The sequence below is a fragment of the Dipodomys merriami genome, unplaced genomic scaffold (genome assembly GCF_024711535.1).
Source record: "Dipodomys merriami isolate MVZ:Mamm:240054 unplaced genomic scaffold, mDipMer1.0.p SCAF_11, whole genome shotgun sequence".
NCBI classification, from domain to species: domain Eukaryota; kingdom Metazoa; phylum Chordata; class Mammalia; order Rodentia; family Heteromyidae; genus Dipodomys; species Dipodomys merriami.
Genome location: NW_027202382.1, coordinates 44,317,728 through 44,334,664, shown reverse-complemented (window position 1 = coordinate 44,334,664; position 16,937 = coordinate 44,317,728). Strand labels below are relative to the sequence as shown.

The 16,937-nt window shown below is 46.0% G+C and overlaps 1 protein-coding gene across 10 annotated transcripts in view; it reads left to right on the top strand.

Annotated features, from left to right (window-relative positions):
- Fnbp1 (formin binding protein 1) overlaps nt 1-16,937 on the top strand; it is a 117,752-nt gene that overhangs the window by 45,088 nt on the left and 55,727 nt on the right. For all 10 annotated transcript variants that reach the window (XM_070014837.1, XM_070014843.1, XM_070014846.1 and 7 more), the window contains exon 2: nt 8,388-8,503. In XM_070014837.1, coding sequence (XP_069870938.1) covers nt 8,388-8,503 — 116 coding nt within the window. The remainder of the gene's footprint in view (nt 1-8,387; nt 8,504-16,937) is intronic.

The window sequence follows — 16,937 nt, the reverse complement described above, 5'->3', positions numbered from 1 at the left end:
CAGGGCTTACTCAAGTTCGTCCTTGGAGCCCAGAGGTCAAAACTACTTCCATAGTGATTAATGGCGGTGGTACTGGGATTTCACTTCTGTCTTGGGGCTTGAACTTTGGGTCTGGGCACTGTCACTCAGCTCTTCAGCTCAAGGCAAGCGCTCTACCACTTGAGCCACAGCGCCACTTCTGGTTTTCTGGTGGTTCATTGGAAATAAGAGTCTCACAGACTTTCCTGCCCAGGCTGGCTTTGAACCATGATCCTCAGATCTTAGCCTCCTGAGTAGTTAGGATTACAGGCGTCAGCCACCAGTGCCTGGCAATGTCTAACTCTTGTCTTACTCTTACTTTCAAATAAACTTTGCCTCTGCTCCTCCTTCTCCTGCCTCATTCTTTATTTGGAGGAAGAGAAAGGACCCAAGACTCCTATCACCATCAGCTAGTAAATTTTTTTGTTTCTTTCATTTTCAATATCTTTGATGGAGCTGGGTATGGTGGTATACCCCATAGTCCCAGCACTTGGGAGGCTGAGATAGGAGAATTACTTCAGCCCTGGAGGTTCCATGCCAGTCTGGGCAATATCAGCTGATCCCATCTCAAAAAAGTCTTCGATGAAACAGTGGAGACTGTTGATTTAGTGAAATCTCACCTTTGAATTGTTTGTGGTTCCATGGACTGTGTCCATCAGAATACAAAAGATAGTTTGAGTCTTGGTCCAATTAGCTAGCTGATCACATGGCTCCTGTGTGTGTGTGTGTGTGTGTGTGTGTGTGTGTGTGTGTGTGTGTGTGTGTGTGTGTGTGTGTGTGTGTGTGTGTGTGTACCTTTGCATAGTTAAGTAGTTGTACAGAAAGAGGGGTTGCCATTCAACAAATCAGTTTATAAATAAGTACAATGCATCTTGATCACTATCACCCCTTTCATTGTGTTTTTGCTGCTGTTTGGGTTTTTGTTTTTGCTGGCCTTGAGGCTTGAACTCTGGGCTTCGGCACTGTCCCTGAAGTTCCTTTTTACTCAAGGCTAGCACTCTACCACTTGAGCCACAGCACCACTTCCAGCTTTTCCTGTGATTGATTGGAAATAAGAGTCTTGTGGACTTTCCTACTCTGTCTGGCTTTGAATCCGGATCCTCAAATCTCAGCCTCCTGAGTAGCTAGAATTATAGGCGTGAGCCACTGGTGCCCCCTCCTTTCATTGTTTTGTTTTGTTTTGGGCGTGAACTAGTACTGGGGTTTGAACTCGCCTGAGTGCCTTTCCTGAGCTTTTTTCTCTCAAGTCTGGTGCTCTACCACTTGAACCCTACTTACTCCACTTTCAGCTTTTTACTTGTTAACGGGAGATAAGAGCTTCGCAGATTGATAAATCTGGCCGATGTGTCAAGACCGGTTTTGAGCTGTGATCCTCCTGAGTAGGGTTCCAGGCATGAGCTGTCAATGCTGAGCTTCACCTCCAAGACAAGAGCAGTTGAGAAACTCTTGTCTGCAGACTGTCACTTCAAAAAAACAACGGAAGTGCTTGTCGCCAATGATAACAGGCTGGCGTCTAGCGAAGTCAGAATTTGGAGGATTTGCATTTCCACTAAAAGCATGACAGCATCCAAATATTTATAGACTCAGGAAAGACGAGAGGCCGTGATAGAGGCATATGGGGGCTTGTTACTATTTTATCATAAGAATGTGTCCTGCGTGGATGATGATCTGCATGTACAATGATGTGATATCTTCTAAAGGACCAGAAGGAAAGTTGGACAGTCACACATAGGTAAAAGTACCAGGTTGGCTCGTAGAGTTGATTGTGACCAATGTGAAAACTTCATTTCATACAGGAACAAGCCTTTTAGACACTATTTCGTTGAGATTTGCTGAGGCATTAGAAAAGGGTATCTTCCTTCCCTCTGCCTCTCTCTCCCTCCTTCCTTCCTTCTTTTCTTCCTTCTTTTTCTTCCTTCTTTTCTTTCTTCCTTCCTTCCTTCCTTCTTTTCTTCCTTCCTTTCTTCTTTCCCTCTCTCCCTCTCTCTCTCCCTCCCTTGCTCCTTTCCTTCCTTTCTTAGGCTTGAACTCAAGGACCCTAGCACTTGCTCAGCTTTCTTGCTGCTCATGGCTAGTATTCTACTACTTGAGCCACGCCTCTAGCCTGGCTTTTTGCGGGTGAATTACAGATGCCTGAACTGGCTTTGAACCTCAGTTCTCTGGATCATAGTTTCTTAAGCTGCTGGGATGACAGACATGAGCCACTGATGCTGGCTCAAAGAAGAGTATCTTCCGTAAAGGGGGACTTGAAGAACTCCTCTGTGTTCTATGTATCTGTATGAAATATATTTTCATGTACACCAAAGTAAGGAACAGTAAATTGAATGTTGACGCATCTGTGATGATCCAGCTGCCTTCCACTAAGCCAGACATTAAACAGTTTTGCAAAAATGTAAAAACAGTGCCACTCTGCCCCAATATTTTGTATTGGAAAGTACAGTTCTTAAAATTTTTAAAGAGGTTGGGCCGGGCGCTGGTGGCTCACACCTGTCATCCTAGCTACTCAGGAGACTGAGATCTGAGGATCACGGTTCAAAGCCAGCCCCAGGCAGAAAAGTTCCTAAGACTCTTATCTCAGAAAACTGGAAATGGTGCTGTGGCTTAAGAGGTAGAGCACTCGCCTTGAGCTGAAGGGCTAAGGGACAGCACCCAGGCCCAGAGTTCAAGCCCCATAACCGACCAAAAAAAAAAAAAAAAGAATTTAAAGAGGTTGGGAAGGTGGCTCAGTGGTAGAGCGCTTGCCTTGCATGCCTGAGGCCCTGGGTTCGATTCCTCAGCACCACATAAGCAAAAAGAAAAAAGCTGGAAGTGGCGCTGTGGCTCAAGTGGTAGAGCACTAGCCTTGAGCTGAAGAGCTGAGGGACAGCGCCCAAGCCCAGAGTTCAAGCCCCACGACCGACAAAAAAAAAAAAAAAAAAAAAAGAGTCTCATGGACTTTCCTGCCTGGGCTGGCTTTGAACAGTTATCCTCAGATCTCAGCCTCCTGAGTAGCTAGGGTTACAGGCGTAAGCTACCGGCGCCCAGCCCTTCTGTGATTTTTAAGGGGCAGTGGGATCTTCAGGGTCATAAACAGTCAGGCAATCATTTTTTTTATAATGGCCTCATTTCCAAGGTAACAAAGATTTTTTTAAAAGGCTCTTATATGATATTTGCTCAAAAACTGAGCCTTTTTAAGATTTTGAGGGTTTTTCCCCTCCCCCATTAGGTTTTCCACATTTTAGTCAAGAATGTAAGTGGGTTGATTAGTTTTTCATCTGTTTGGAATTTTCTTTTAGCTATTGTCAATAAAAGCCCAGGCTGTGGTGCCTGCCCTCCAAATAAAGTTACATAGAAGAGCAGGGTGGGGCGGGGTGGGGTTTTAGTGTGATGTCTTAATATTGCAGAAAAAGAATGAAATTGTAGTTGCCACAAGTTTCATTTGCTACTATTTAAGGCTTTTTGAATTAAGATCTTCTGTCTTTTTAGACTCTGTTTGGGTAAGAACTTTGGTGTAGCTTGCGGAATGGTCTTGAATACACATCACTTTATTGAAAACACATTGTTGGCTGGAGGCCAGAAATCCTTAAAGTGGACTCAATTCGAATGTAGAAGGGTTTTGTTTTTGTTGTGGTCGTTTTTTAAGAACCAGGGTATGAGACGTTGTTGCTTCACATTATTTACAGTGAGGTTAAAGAGAATTGCAAAGTAATAAATGGGAGAAATGCAAGTGGAATCCAGGAGCTAGAGCTGAGTGAGGCTTGAGCTTTCAGGACGCACCTGTAGCACTGAAAATAACCTAGGTCTCAGAGGTGCAGGAACATTTTGGGGAGAAATAGAAAGCCTGAACAAACATGATCCATTAGAAACCACATCAAGGGGCTGGGAAGGTGGCTCAGTGGTAGAATGCTTGCCTAGTACACATGAAGCCCTGGGTTCAATTCCTCAGCACCACATGAGCAGAAAAAGCTGAAGTAGCACTGTGGCTCAAGTGGTAGAGCACTCGCCTTGAGCTGAGGAGCTGAGGGACAGCGCCCAGGCCCAGAGTTCAAGCTCCACAACCAACCAAAAAAAAAAAAAAAAAAAAGATACCACATCAGTGAGACAGGGCCCCAGTAGCTTACACCTGTAATCCCAGCTACTAAGGAAGAAGAGATCTGAGGCTCATAGTTCAAAGCCAACCCAGTCAAGAAGGTCTGTGAGACTCTAATCTCCAGTTAACAGCAAAATGCTAGAAGTGGAGTGTGGTGTGGCTCAAGTGATAGAGCTCTAGTCTTAAGTGGAAAAAGCTAGGAAGAGCTAGGTCCTGAGTTCAGGCCCCAGACCCAGAAAGGAAAAAAAAAAAAAAAAAAAAAAAGACAGTCCAGGAAGATTTGTACCAGTCCCTTGAATTGTTTGTATTTTTGTTCTCTCAAGTAGTCTGAGGAGACCTGCGACTTGTTTACACTCTTAATTTGTTCAACAGCCCTTGTTGCAGAGATAACATAAATAAATCATGGTCCTGAGCAGCCGGTTCTGGAAACGGAATCTAGGTCTTTGTGGAAGCTGTTATTGAGAACCAAGAATCAAGGAGAACTTTACATATTTCTTCCTCACTTATTTTATTTTATATATTTAAAAGAAACTTTTTTTTTGTCGGTCATGGCATTTGAACTCTGGGCCTGGGCGCTGTCCCTCAGCTCTTCAGCTCAAGGCTAGAGCTCTACCACTTGAGCCAAAGATACAAAGATAAACATCTTACAGGGATTATTTTCGGTTAGAGAAACATTTTAGCACAGGAAGACTGGGATTCCTAAGTTGATGATTCCCTGGCTATTCTGTGGGCCTTGATGGAATAATATTAAAGTTATTATTATTATATCTGTAAGAGCTGGACACTTGTACTTTAGCTCTTTCACCCAAGGCTAACACTCTACCACTTCAGCCACAGCTCCACTTCTAGCTTCTTGGTGGTTAATTGGAGATAAGACTCTTACAGAGGGGCTGGGAAGGTGGCTCAGTGGTAGAGCGCTTGCCTTGCATGCCTGAGGCCCTGGGTTCAATTCCTCAGCACTACATAAGCAAAAAGAAAAAAGCCGGAAGTGGTGCTGTGGCTCAAGTGGTAGAGCGCTAGCCTTAAGCTGAAGAGCTGAGGGACAGCGCCCAGGCCCAGAGTTCAGGCCCACAACCGGACACCCCCCAAAAAAAAAAATTAATTAGTTTTTTTTTTTTTTTTAAGAGTCTTACAGAGCTGAGACAGTAGTGTCTGTAATCCTATCTACTTAAGAGGCTGCGCTCTAAGGATCTCTGGGCAGGAAAGTCCATGAGACTTATCATGAGAAAACTAGAAGTGGTGATGTGGCTCAAAGAGGTAGAGCACTAGCCCCAAGATCAACAGCAACAGCAAAAAAAAAAAAAAAAGTCTCACAGAATTTTCTACCTGAGCTGGTTTTGAACCATGATCCTCAGATCTTAGCCTCTGGTGTGAGCCACCAGTGCCCAGCAGAATTGTTTTTTGTTTTTTGTTTTTTTTTGGTTTGGTTTGGTTTTTCCAAAAGCTTCCTGATATTTGAGAAGCAGTGATTTTGACCTTTACCACTCAAGTTTGACTTGTGTAGAAAATGTATTTGCTTCACACTTTACTCTGGAAAATCAGGCCTTAGCACAAAGCTAGACCTCAGCTGCACGCCGAATTTACAAAGCAAAGGGATGAACAGCATGCTGTAGTGTACACACAACATTGTGTGAAGAGGCCTAATTGTATTTTTGGGGTTTTTTTGTTTTTGTTGTTGTTTTTTTTTGCCAGTCCCTTGAACTCGGGCTGGCCACTGTCCCTGAGCTTTTTTTGCTCAAGGCTAGCACTCTACCACTAAGCCACATTTCCAGCCCCCTGACTGTTAAATGTTGGTATGTACACTTAGCAACAGGGGGAGAGGGGAAGCGGTGGATGTGTTTATGGGGTGGACCATAGCGATGGCATGCACCTCAGAGTCATCAAGTTATGTACATCACATAGGTAGAGATGTGTTTTGTTTTATTCACTTGTGAAAGAGGGGTCTTGCTATGTTGTCCAGGCTGGTGTCGAACTCTTGAATTGAAGCCATCTTCCTGCCTGGGCCGTCTGAGTGCTGGGACTATAGGAATTTGCCACCAAGCCTTGCTAACTATGTACAATTTCCGCATGGTGCCAGTGAATCACACTAGGTAACATGCCCAGCAGGCTGAGAGCTATCTGTGAGACTCTTAGAAAGTGTGTCATTTCAGGCCTACTGAGTACCATATCGATTATTGCCACTGTGGACATTAATCACACCTCAGTAAAGTAGCTCCAGAAAGAACCTCAAGTTTGGCATGAACAGACAGGTGCACAGCTCATGCATGTGAGTCGCTCATTCAGCTCACTGGCCCTGGCTCTTCCCCGCTCTGCCTTCCCATGGCTGCCCTGTGACGCATAGGCAGATTCTGTTCTGCACACCAACACAAGGGTCAGACCCTCTGGTTATGTGGTGGTTGTCCCTGTAGCTGGTCTCTGAAGCTGGGCCGGCAGCGGGGCAAGCCCTCCGCCCAGGAGGCCGCTCTGCATCTTCATCCCACTGGAGACTCTCGCCCCTGTGATATGCTAATGCTCTCTCTGGCTCAGGTCCACGACTTCCTGGGCTCTGCCTCCAGCCAGGCCTTCTCTGCAGAGCTGCCCGGCTTTCTGCCCTTCTCATCCTTGGCTGTGCCTCAGATCCAACCCCCCCCCCCCACACACACACACACACACGAAGCCCAGGGACTCCTTATCTGGAGTGTGTATCTAGTCACAGGATGTAGAACCTGAGTTGCTCTGGAACTCTCCTCCCTCTCTCAGGTAATCAGTCACCCAGGCTAGTTGATTCTACTTAAGTGGGACCCGGATGCCTCCCCTCCCCCTCCCGTTCCCATTTCCTGACCAGGAGGACCTTGTCCTGAGAGGACGGGCTGCTCCTCCCATCCCAGCTCCTTGGCTGTGCAGTCCAGCCCCGGATGATGGACATCTGCACTGTCTCTACTCCCCTCCCCCTCTTACCCTCCTCCCTGTGGCCCACTGGCTGTCCCCTGGCGTTCAGGGCACAGGTCCACCCTGGCCCACACAGCTCCATGCCTTGGCAGTGGCAGTGGCTGGCATGCTGGCCCCTCGCATTCTTCCAGATGGAAGCTTCCAGACCTCTGTGCATTCTGGTTCCCTGGCCCCAAATGCCATTTCTGGCTAATTGTGTGTGTTCCCTGTATGTCTGAGTGAATGAAGTCCACATGTGTTCTTTTCTTCATTTAATGAAAGACTTTTATAATTCTTTCTCTGTGTGTATGTGTGTGTGCACATGCATGTGTGCTTGTGCCTGTACGGGGCTTGAAGTCAGAGCCTTACACAATCCTGTGGCTGTGTGTGTGTCATGGGGCTTGAACTCTGGGCCTGGGCACTGTCCCTCAGATCTTCAGCTCAAGACTGGAGCTCTAGGGCTGGGAAGGTGGCTCAGTAGCGCTTGCCTTGCATGCTTGAGGCCCTGGGTTCAATTCCTCAGTACCACATAAGCAAAAAGAAAAAAGCCGGAAGTGGTGCTGTGGCTCAAGTGGTAGAGCGCTAGCCTTGAGGTGAAGAGCTGAGGGACAGCGCCCAGGCCCAGAGTTTAGGCCTCAGGACCGGACCCAAAACAAAACAAAAAAGACTAGAGCTTTACCACTGGCGCCACTGCACCACTTCTGGTTTCCTGGTGGTTTATTGGAGATAGGAGTCTCACGGACTTTGCTGCCTGGGCTGGCTTTGAACTATGATCCTCAGATCTCAGCCTCTTGAGTGAGTAGTTAAGATTACAGGCATGAGCCACTGCTGCCCGGCTTTCACTTGGCTTTTTTACTCAAGGTTATCTCTACCATTAGAGCCACAGCTATACTTCTGACTCTCTGCTAAGTAATTGGAGATCGGAGTCTCACAGACTTTTCTGCCCAGGCTGGCTTTGAACTGCGATCCTCAGATCTCAGCCTCTGAGTAGCTAGGATTACAGGCGTGAGCCACCGGTGCCCAGCTTCTCCTACTTTCTTACTCCAAATTTAGACAGCTGTTGTGTGTATGTCTGTGTGTCCATACACACACTCTACCTGTCAGTGTGTGATATTTAAGAAAGTAATTTTCTGCACTGAAAGGTTAGTTATATCTCCAAAACGTGTTTCTCAAAAGCATAGGAAGTGTGGGTCTAAGTTCAACACTTTGGGCAGTCTTTAAACCAAATTTGGTAATGTTGATTTAAACTCTCCATAAAAAGGCATCTGAATATAATCATGGAAAATATTAGCAGTGCTTTCTATGTAGAGATGCACGATGAAGAGAATTGTTCATTGAAAATACATTTATCACAAAGTCTGTAAACCGTCTCTCTCCCTTTTTTTTAAAACAGGATCAGTTTGACAACCTAGAAAAACACACGCAGTGGGGAATTGATATTCTTGAAAAATACATCAAATTTGTAAAGGAAAGGACTGAGATTGAACTCAGCTATGCAAAGCAACTCAGGTAAGTTGGTACTGAAAAAGGTGATATGTGTTATAACTATACTGTATATAAAGGTCAACTATACTCTCCTTTTATTGTATAAAAATGACTAATCTTAAATATTTCCTGTTCTATGTAAGGTCATATTATAATAGGAATAGCTGGGTTTAACACAGAAAATGAATTTTCCAGAAACAGTATAAACAAAATACCAAGCCATTGCATTTAAGCTCAGGTTTTGTTATGGTTTGGTTATTTTGTTTTGCAATGCTGAGGTTGAAATCAGGACCTTTTATATAGAAAGCAAATGCTCTACTGTTGAGCCATATACCAAGCCAGGCCCTATGCTCAGGTTTTTTGTTTTTGTGCTGGTCCTGGGACATTAACACAGGATCTGGGTGCTGTCGTCGAACTTTTTTGCTCAAAGCTAGCACTCTACCACTTGAACTGTGGCTCCACTTCCAGCTTTTTGGTGGTTAATTGGAGACCAGAGTCCCACAGACATTCTTACCTGGGCTAGTTCTGAACCTTGATTCACAAATCTCAGCCCCCTGAGTAGCTAGGATTACAGGCATGAACCACTGTGCTGGTGAGACACTTAGTTTTCATCCAAACATATGCAATATGTCATTGAAAGAATGTAGGCTCACTTGTTTAAGTGGTACCTAGGGAAAATATTTATAGATAACAAGTCACTAAATGGGAAAAATCAATGGAATAATTTTTCTAACGCAGTGGATCCTGATCAGTTTCTAGTGTCGTGTAGCCTTTGTCTTCCAGCATTTTAAGACTTGTAGTGTTGAAAGTAGAAAGTAAGAATGCTGTGTAAATTATTGGAATATTGCACTTAGAACAAGCTGTTTATATGAAATGGGTCATAGCATAGCTCAGCCAAGAAACATAGGAACTGTTTTCTGCCATTTCCCCGTAGGGACCTACTTACTTTCCTTGTCTGTTTTTCTTTTCTGGTGCCTGAGGCTACCGTCTCCTTTGCTGTGGAGGTCTGTTGTAAGATGCATTAGGTGTTCGTGCCAGGGAAAGGGGTCACAGGCCTCCAAGCCTGAAACCACTGAGCCATTCCCCCAGCCCTAGGTCTTTTCTCATATGTATTTTTTATTGGTGCCAGTACTGGGACTTGAACTCAGGACCCGGGCAGTGTCCCTTAGCTTTTTTTTTTTGCTCAAGGCTGGCATTCTAACACTTGAGTCGCTTCTGGTTTTCTGGTGACTAATTGGAGCTCAGAGTCTCATGGACTTTCCTGCCGGGGCTGGCTTCAAACTGCAATCCTCATTTGTCATCCTCCTGAGTAGCTAGGATGACAGGCGTGAGCCATTGGCGCCCAGGCCACCCAGCTCTCTGTGAGCCCTGCTGGCTGCAGCTCTGGCCTGTGTACAGGCAGATGCTCACAGCTGTGCATCTCCACGCCAGCTCTCTCCTTTAAATTCTGGAAGCAGCTTGCTCAGAATCTCCGCGGTGGGAGGGGGCTCCCAAGATGCATGAGGCCCTGGGTCTAAATTCCCCATGTTTCTGCCACCCCTGGGCTGTACCTTTCCAGATGGATGGTGCTGTCTTTAGTACCCCTGTTCTCACTCCACATGCAAGCCTCCGGGCGAGGCCAGCAGGCCCATTCTCCAGACCAACCCAGAGTCCCACCACTTCACTCGCTCTTACCTTGATGACTTACGAGTGTCCTGGCCTGCTATGCTACCTTTGTCTTCTACTGGTTTGCCTGTTTTCTACAAAGAACAGTTGCCCTCTGTTCCAAATTTCAGCCACTCCCTGTTTTATTCTGAGGAAGTCCAGAGTTCTAAGGTGAGTGTCCTTGAAATCCTGCAAGGCCCAGGTTCCGCTCATCTCCCCATCCCCAACCCAACCCAACCCGCCCCCGCCCCCCTGCCCAGGGCAGCTCCTCCCCATAGAGATCACCAGTGTGTTCTTCCATATCCCGCCACCCACTCCTCTTCTCCTGGAATCCTCTTCCTAACATTCTATTCTTTTTTTTTTTTTAATTATTATTATCTTTAAGTAGTTGTACAGAGAAGTTGCCATTTAACAAAGTGGTTTATGAATTCAGTCTGTCTTGATTAATGTCACTCCTTTCAACATTCTTGCCCATCCCTCCCCTCCCCTTCCCTCATCCTTCATATTTTGTAGGATATACATTCGAGGTGGGAATGAGTTTTTTGTTTTTGGTTTTTTCCTGTCGTGGGGCCTGAACTCTGGGCCTGGGCACTGTCCCTCAGCTCTTCAGCTCAAGGCTAGCGCTCTACCACTTAAGCCACAGCACCACTTCCGGCTTCCTGAGTGGTTTATTGGAGATAAGAGTCTCACGGACTTTTCCTGCCTGGGCTGGCTTTGAACCGTGATCCTCAGGTCTCAGCCTCCTGAATAGCTAGGATTACAGATGTGAGCCACGCACCTGACTGGGAATGAGGTTTGAAATCAGAGCTTTGCACTTGCTAAGCAGGTGCTCTACAGCTTAGACCATCTCTCCTCCTGCCCTTCATTTTTTACATATTTAGTATGTATGGTTTGAAATGTATACTATGTCTAGTGGCTAAGTCCAGCCCATAAATGCAGTACTTCACATCCTTTACTCTTTTCTTTTCGCTTTTCTTTTCTTTGTGCATGGTGGGAACGCTTAATCTACTCTCAGCAATTTCCAAGTCTATGCCACATTGTTATTAGCTACAATCACCATGTAGTACAATAGATTTCTTCACGAATTCCTGCTATCTATCTCGAAGTTTGTAGCCAACTGGTCAACATCCCTATGACCCCCCAGTGGAATTCAGTGTGCATTGCTTCAGCTTCCTCCTGGGAGAATAAGCAAAAACAAAATTGCAACGATCAAAATAAATAAATAGCACCTAGCTATGTGCTGGTGGCTCACACCTCACTCCCGTAATTCCAGCTCCTCAGGAGACTTGAGATCATAGACTCTAATCACTAATCTTCAGTTAGCCAGCAAAGAGCCAGAAGTGGCTCTGTGGCTTAAGTGGGAGAGTGATAGCCTTGAGTACAAAACCTCAGGGACAGAACCCAGATCCTGAGTTCAAGCCCCAGTCCATACTATCACCAAGAAAGAAAAGAAATAATTTGTGTGGCTATATAATGTCATGATTTTTAATCCCAAGCTGGGTATGGTGGCAACTGGTTTGGTTTTCTCAGTTCTCAGAAGACTGAGTCAGGAGGATTGAGAATTGTAGGCCAGCCAGAGCCTATAATCCTAGCTACTCAAGAGGCTGAGATCTGAGGCTCACAGCCCCGGCAGGAGAAGTCTGCAAAACTCCTTATCTCCACTTAACCACCAGAAAAGTGGAAGTGGCACTGTGGCTTTACATGAAAAAGCCCAGGGACATTGTCCAGGCCCTGAGTTCAAGCCCCATGACGGACACAGAGAGAGGGTTCTAGGCCAGCCTGGCCTACATAGTGAGATCCAGTCTCTAAAGGAAAGAGAGAAAGAAGACTTGGCAAAGGTGTGCAGTGCAGCTTCCCTGGAGACAGGTGATGTTGGTGCAGTGGCGTGTGCCCCGGGGACAGGAGTGGGCACACCCAAGCGGACAGGCGAGTTTATTTCCTTGCTCCAGGGAGTTCCGCTTGCCCTTGTTTTTCTGTATCCGGGAGATTTCCTTTTCTCAGCTTTACAGTACTTCTTGGACTGATGGATGTTCTGATTGTTTCCAATTGTTTGCCACAGTGACCACAGTTGTGCTGAGTGACCTTGAATAAAACTCTCCGCCAGCCTCTCTGGGATTGAGTACTGGAGCCTGAGATACTGGGTGGTGCTGGGCGCTCCTCCTTCCCGCTCTCCACGGCGCAGGCCCCGCCCCCGCCCCGCCCCTGCCCGCAAGGCCCCGCCTACCTCCGCCCCCGCCCTCTTGTAGTCCCACCCACCGACTCGGCCCCGCCCCCAATGGACCCCTTGGAATCAAACTCTGACCTTGTCAATCTCATCCATAAAAATTGGTCAGTCACTGGGCGCAGATGGCTCCCGCCTGTCATCCTAGCTACTCAGGAGGCTGAGATCTGAGGATCACTGTTCAAAGCCAGCCCTGGCAGGAAAGTCCGTGAGACTTATCTCCAATAAACCACTAGAAAGCCGGAAGTGGCTCTGTGGCTTAAGTGGTAGAGTGCTAGCCTTGAGCTGAAGAGCTGAGGGACAGCGCCCAGGCCAAGGGTTCAAGACCCACGACCGACCAAAAAATAAATAAATAATTTAAAAAAAATTGGTCAGTCAATCCGGGTTTCTGTTTGTATTTCTGTTAATTTGGATGAATGGCTTCTTTTTGTACTTTTTAAATGAGCCCTTCAGGTGCTGGTCCATTTTTTTAATTGAAGCTCATTGTATATCAGTAGCAACAAGGTAGAAGTCCGTTTTTAAAATGTATTTCATAAATACAGTGTGTGTGTGTAGTAATACATTTATAGGCATTTCAACTGTATGAGACATGCTAACCTTATCATTCTTATCAAAAAGATTATGAAAAACTTAGGTTATTTTTTCTACAGGTAGGCATGAGGGGAAATGGGGGGAGAGCCATGGAAGGATCGATCAAGAGAGATATTGTATTCATACCTTAATACATGGAATTGTAACCTCTTTGTACTGGCTAGCCACACAATGATGATTAATAATAATAATAATAATAATAAGTTCCGTGTTGTCAGCTGCCTAGCAAGAAGAGTGGGGCCCTGAGCTCAAACCTCAGCACTGAAATAAAAGGGGAAAAAAATCCATGTTGCAGTCTTTCCCAGGCTCAATAGACTCACCGCTGATAATATAACAAAAATAATATTTACCTGTTTTGTTCTCTCTTGTAATTGGCTTTTGTGGTTTGGCTCTGTCACTCCACGGTTGAACTGAACTTTGTTCTGTATTTGAACATGTATTATGCCGGACTCCTTTCTGCTCTCATTTGTGGGAGATTGGTGGAATTCTTCTAGTTAGGCTAGTTCTGTGTTCCTTTTTTATTTTTAAATATTTCTATTTTTTTATTTTTTGTTTATGTGGTACCAAGGAATTGAACCCAGGGCCTCATGCATGCTAGGCAAGCATTCTACCCCTAAGCCACATTCCCAGCCCTGTGTTCCTTCATCCATTTCATGCTACCCAATACTTGGGGCTTGAACTCATACTGTTGCTTTGCTTTTTCACACAAAGCTATTGCTTTACCATTTGAGCCACAGTACCACTACTACTTCTTCTTCTTCTTCTTCTTCCTCTTCTTCTTCTTCTTCTTCTTCTTCTTCTTCTTCTTCTTCTTCTTCTTCTTCTTCTTCTTCTTCTTCCTCCTCCTCCTCCTCCTCCTCCTCCTCCTCCTCCTCCCCCTCCTCCCCCCCCTCCTCCTCCTCCCCCTCCTCCCCCTCCTCCTCCTCCCCCTCCTCCTCCTCCTCCTCCCCCTCCTCCCCCCCTCCTCCTCCCCCTCCTCCTCCTCCTCCTCCCCCTCCTCCCCCTCCTCCTCCTCCTCCCCCCCTCCTCCTCCTCCTCCTCTTCTCTGGTTAATTGTAGATAAGGCTCACAAACTTTGTTTCCCAGGCTGACTTCAAACTGTGATCCTCAGCTCTTAGTCTCCTGAGTAGCTAGGATGACAGGCGTGAGCCACTGAGGCCCGCGGCCTGGTTCGGCTTATGTTCTTCCTTATGAACGCCCCTGCGTGGGATCAGCCCGGTCTGGGCTGTATCTAGGCATATTTTTTTCCTCTCCAAACCCTGTCACTGCGTTGCATGGGTAGGAATATGTGGGGCTACCCAGATTTTTTTCTTTGTGGGCGACTTTGCTTCTTTGGAAGTAACTATGCCAAGAATTTTTTTGTTCAACTCCGCAATCTGATATTTTGTCCAGTCTCCGCCAGGGGGTGGGACCATCTCGGGGTTTTTGTTTTGTTTTGTGTTTTGTTTTTGAGCTCTTTCCTATGCAGATTCCAGTCTGAGGGACTCTCCCCTCACAGTTGACTTTTCTGCTCCATCCGTGGGGTGCCAACTCTGAGACCCCGCTGCTCCCCACATCTCATCCTGCAGTTTTCAGGAACCTCTTGTTTACAGGACAGCATCTCCCCCTTTCCTATATCACGTTTGATAAAGCTGGATTCATTCATCAGTTCTATAGAGGCGTGGTTTAGTCCTAAATTCATTACCTTAGCTTCTAGTTTATTCTGTGGTCTCACAGTTCGTGATTTATTGGGATCTTGTGTTTTTCTTAACTTTGTCTAGAACATAAAATACATGAGTTTGATTTGCTTTTTTCTCTTATATGTTTTCTTTCAGGTTGGGTATCTCATCACCTTTTCTCCTTCCTCTCCTCCTTTCCTTCCTTCCTTCCTTCTTTTCTCCTGTATTACATGCCAGATCTTTTCACCTTGCTTATATATATTTTTTTTTAATTTGGGCACTTCAGATGCTAAAGTCCCATGCCTGGGATGGAATCCTAGTGCTTTTTTTTCCTTAAATGGGAATATTAGAATTTGAATCCAGGTCCTTAAGTTTCTTAGGCAGGCACTCTACCACTCAAACTACACCCCAGACCCCCCTCCTTTTTTTCTTTTCTTTTCTTTTTTTTTTTGCTTATTCAGTTAGGGGCTCATGTTTTTCCTGGATGCCAGTCTCAGATTGAGATTCTCCTATTGTTGGCCTCCTATATGCTACAACACCCAATTTACTGATTGAGTTCAGCCTAGCTGGTCTTCAGCTCCATCCTTCGGACCTTTGCTCCCATATATCTGTGATTATAGACATGAGCTACCATGCCTGGCTTGTCATCCTGGTTCTTACACTTACTAGCAGTATGATTGGGGGACAAATTACTCTCTGTGCTTCATCCTTTTTATTGGAACGTGTGGAGAATAACCCTAGCCCCTGAAGTTGTTGAGGGGTCCTAATGAGGTAAGGGTGTAAAGTTCTGGGGCACACTCCTGCCCCTGTTTGTGCTGAAGGCTTGTAGATGCATGTCCCTTTCTGGCTTCCTTCTTCCTTGGGTTCCTCTGGCGTTTCTTTCCCTCTGAGCTCCTTTTGAGGCTGAAATTGAATTGTCCATGTTCCTTGGAGATATGGAAGTGTGGGGGACAGAGAGGCAGCTGGGTCCCAGCTACGCTGTGTCTTGTGAAACTTGTGGAAAGGTCTGCTGCAGGTTGACTCCTGCAGGGGAAGAGGTGTTGAGCTCCTGTATAATCCCTGATTGGGGCGGTGCCAGAATCCGCCTTCCTGTCCGATTTCCTGAGTGTCTGCCCACTCGGCCTGGAGCTGACTGGATTAAGCCTTACCAGCTCCCTCTCCTTGCTGTGGCCACCAGGGTGGGGTCAGTGCCCACCCTCAGCTGCTCCAGAGTTCTCTGTCCCCCCACCCCCCCTTTCCAGAGTGTGGAAACTTCATTTGCCTATAAAAATTTTTCCGTTATGAAAATGTCACCCTAGCTTTTGTTTTGTACCTCTTGTTGCTGGGGAAGTACTACTTTCATCTTGAACTTTATTATGCCATCTCTATCCAGAAATCTGTAGTGAGCTTTGGGGGGGGGGAATAAGAACCCCCCACAGATATCCCTGGGCTTCCACCCTAGCCTCCCCTCCACAGAAGGTCCAGAGCAAGGCCCAAGTATCTCATTATTGAGAGCCTCCTGGTAACTTTAGGACTAGCTAGGTCTAGATCCTGCATCCTGTCCAAGGATGTATATTTTCCTCCTCCCTTATTGGTCTGCCTGAAGAGCAGGCTGAGTACAGAACACACTCTGGTTCTCAGATCCTCCAAAATGTCATGATGATGATGGTGGTGGTGGTGGTGGTGGTGGTGTGTGTCTTATTTCCCTGAGTATTTTGAAAATATTAAGATGAATAGAGCCAGGAAGCCTGTCCCCAGGCACCAGAATAGAAAAGTGATCTTTTGGGCTGGGAATGTGGTTAGTGGTAGAATGCTTGCCTCCCATGCATGAAGCATTGCATTCGATTCCTCAGTACCACATACACAGGAAAAGCTGGAAGTGGTGCTGTGGCTCAAGTGGTAGAGTACTAGCCTTGAGCAAAAGAAGCTCAGGGATAGTGTCCAGGCCCAGAGTTTAAGCCCCGGAACTGGCAAGAAAGAAAGAAAGGAAAGAAAGAAGGAAGAGAAAGAAAGAAAGGAAAGAAAGAACGGAAGGAGAGAGAAGGAAGGAGGGAAGGAAGTTGGTCTTCTTTGTAGTGGTCATGGAGAGCAGAGTTCTTAGATATGAAGTTCATCTCCAGATCTCTTTAGCTTTTGAGTTTCTGCTGATATTTATGCAGTGAATTATTTATCAGTGCTGTTCAGAATACCACTTAAATGTTCCCTACCCAAGCATTATCCAAGTGGCCTCATTCATCAGAATTTAATGGTCTTAACAGAGTATCACTCCTGACAGACCTATAATCCTGTTTAGATTTGTAGTAAAAGGGAACTCTAAAGAGGGTCTGTTTGGGGGCATGGTGGTATGTGCCTATCATCTTAGCTG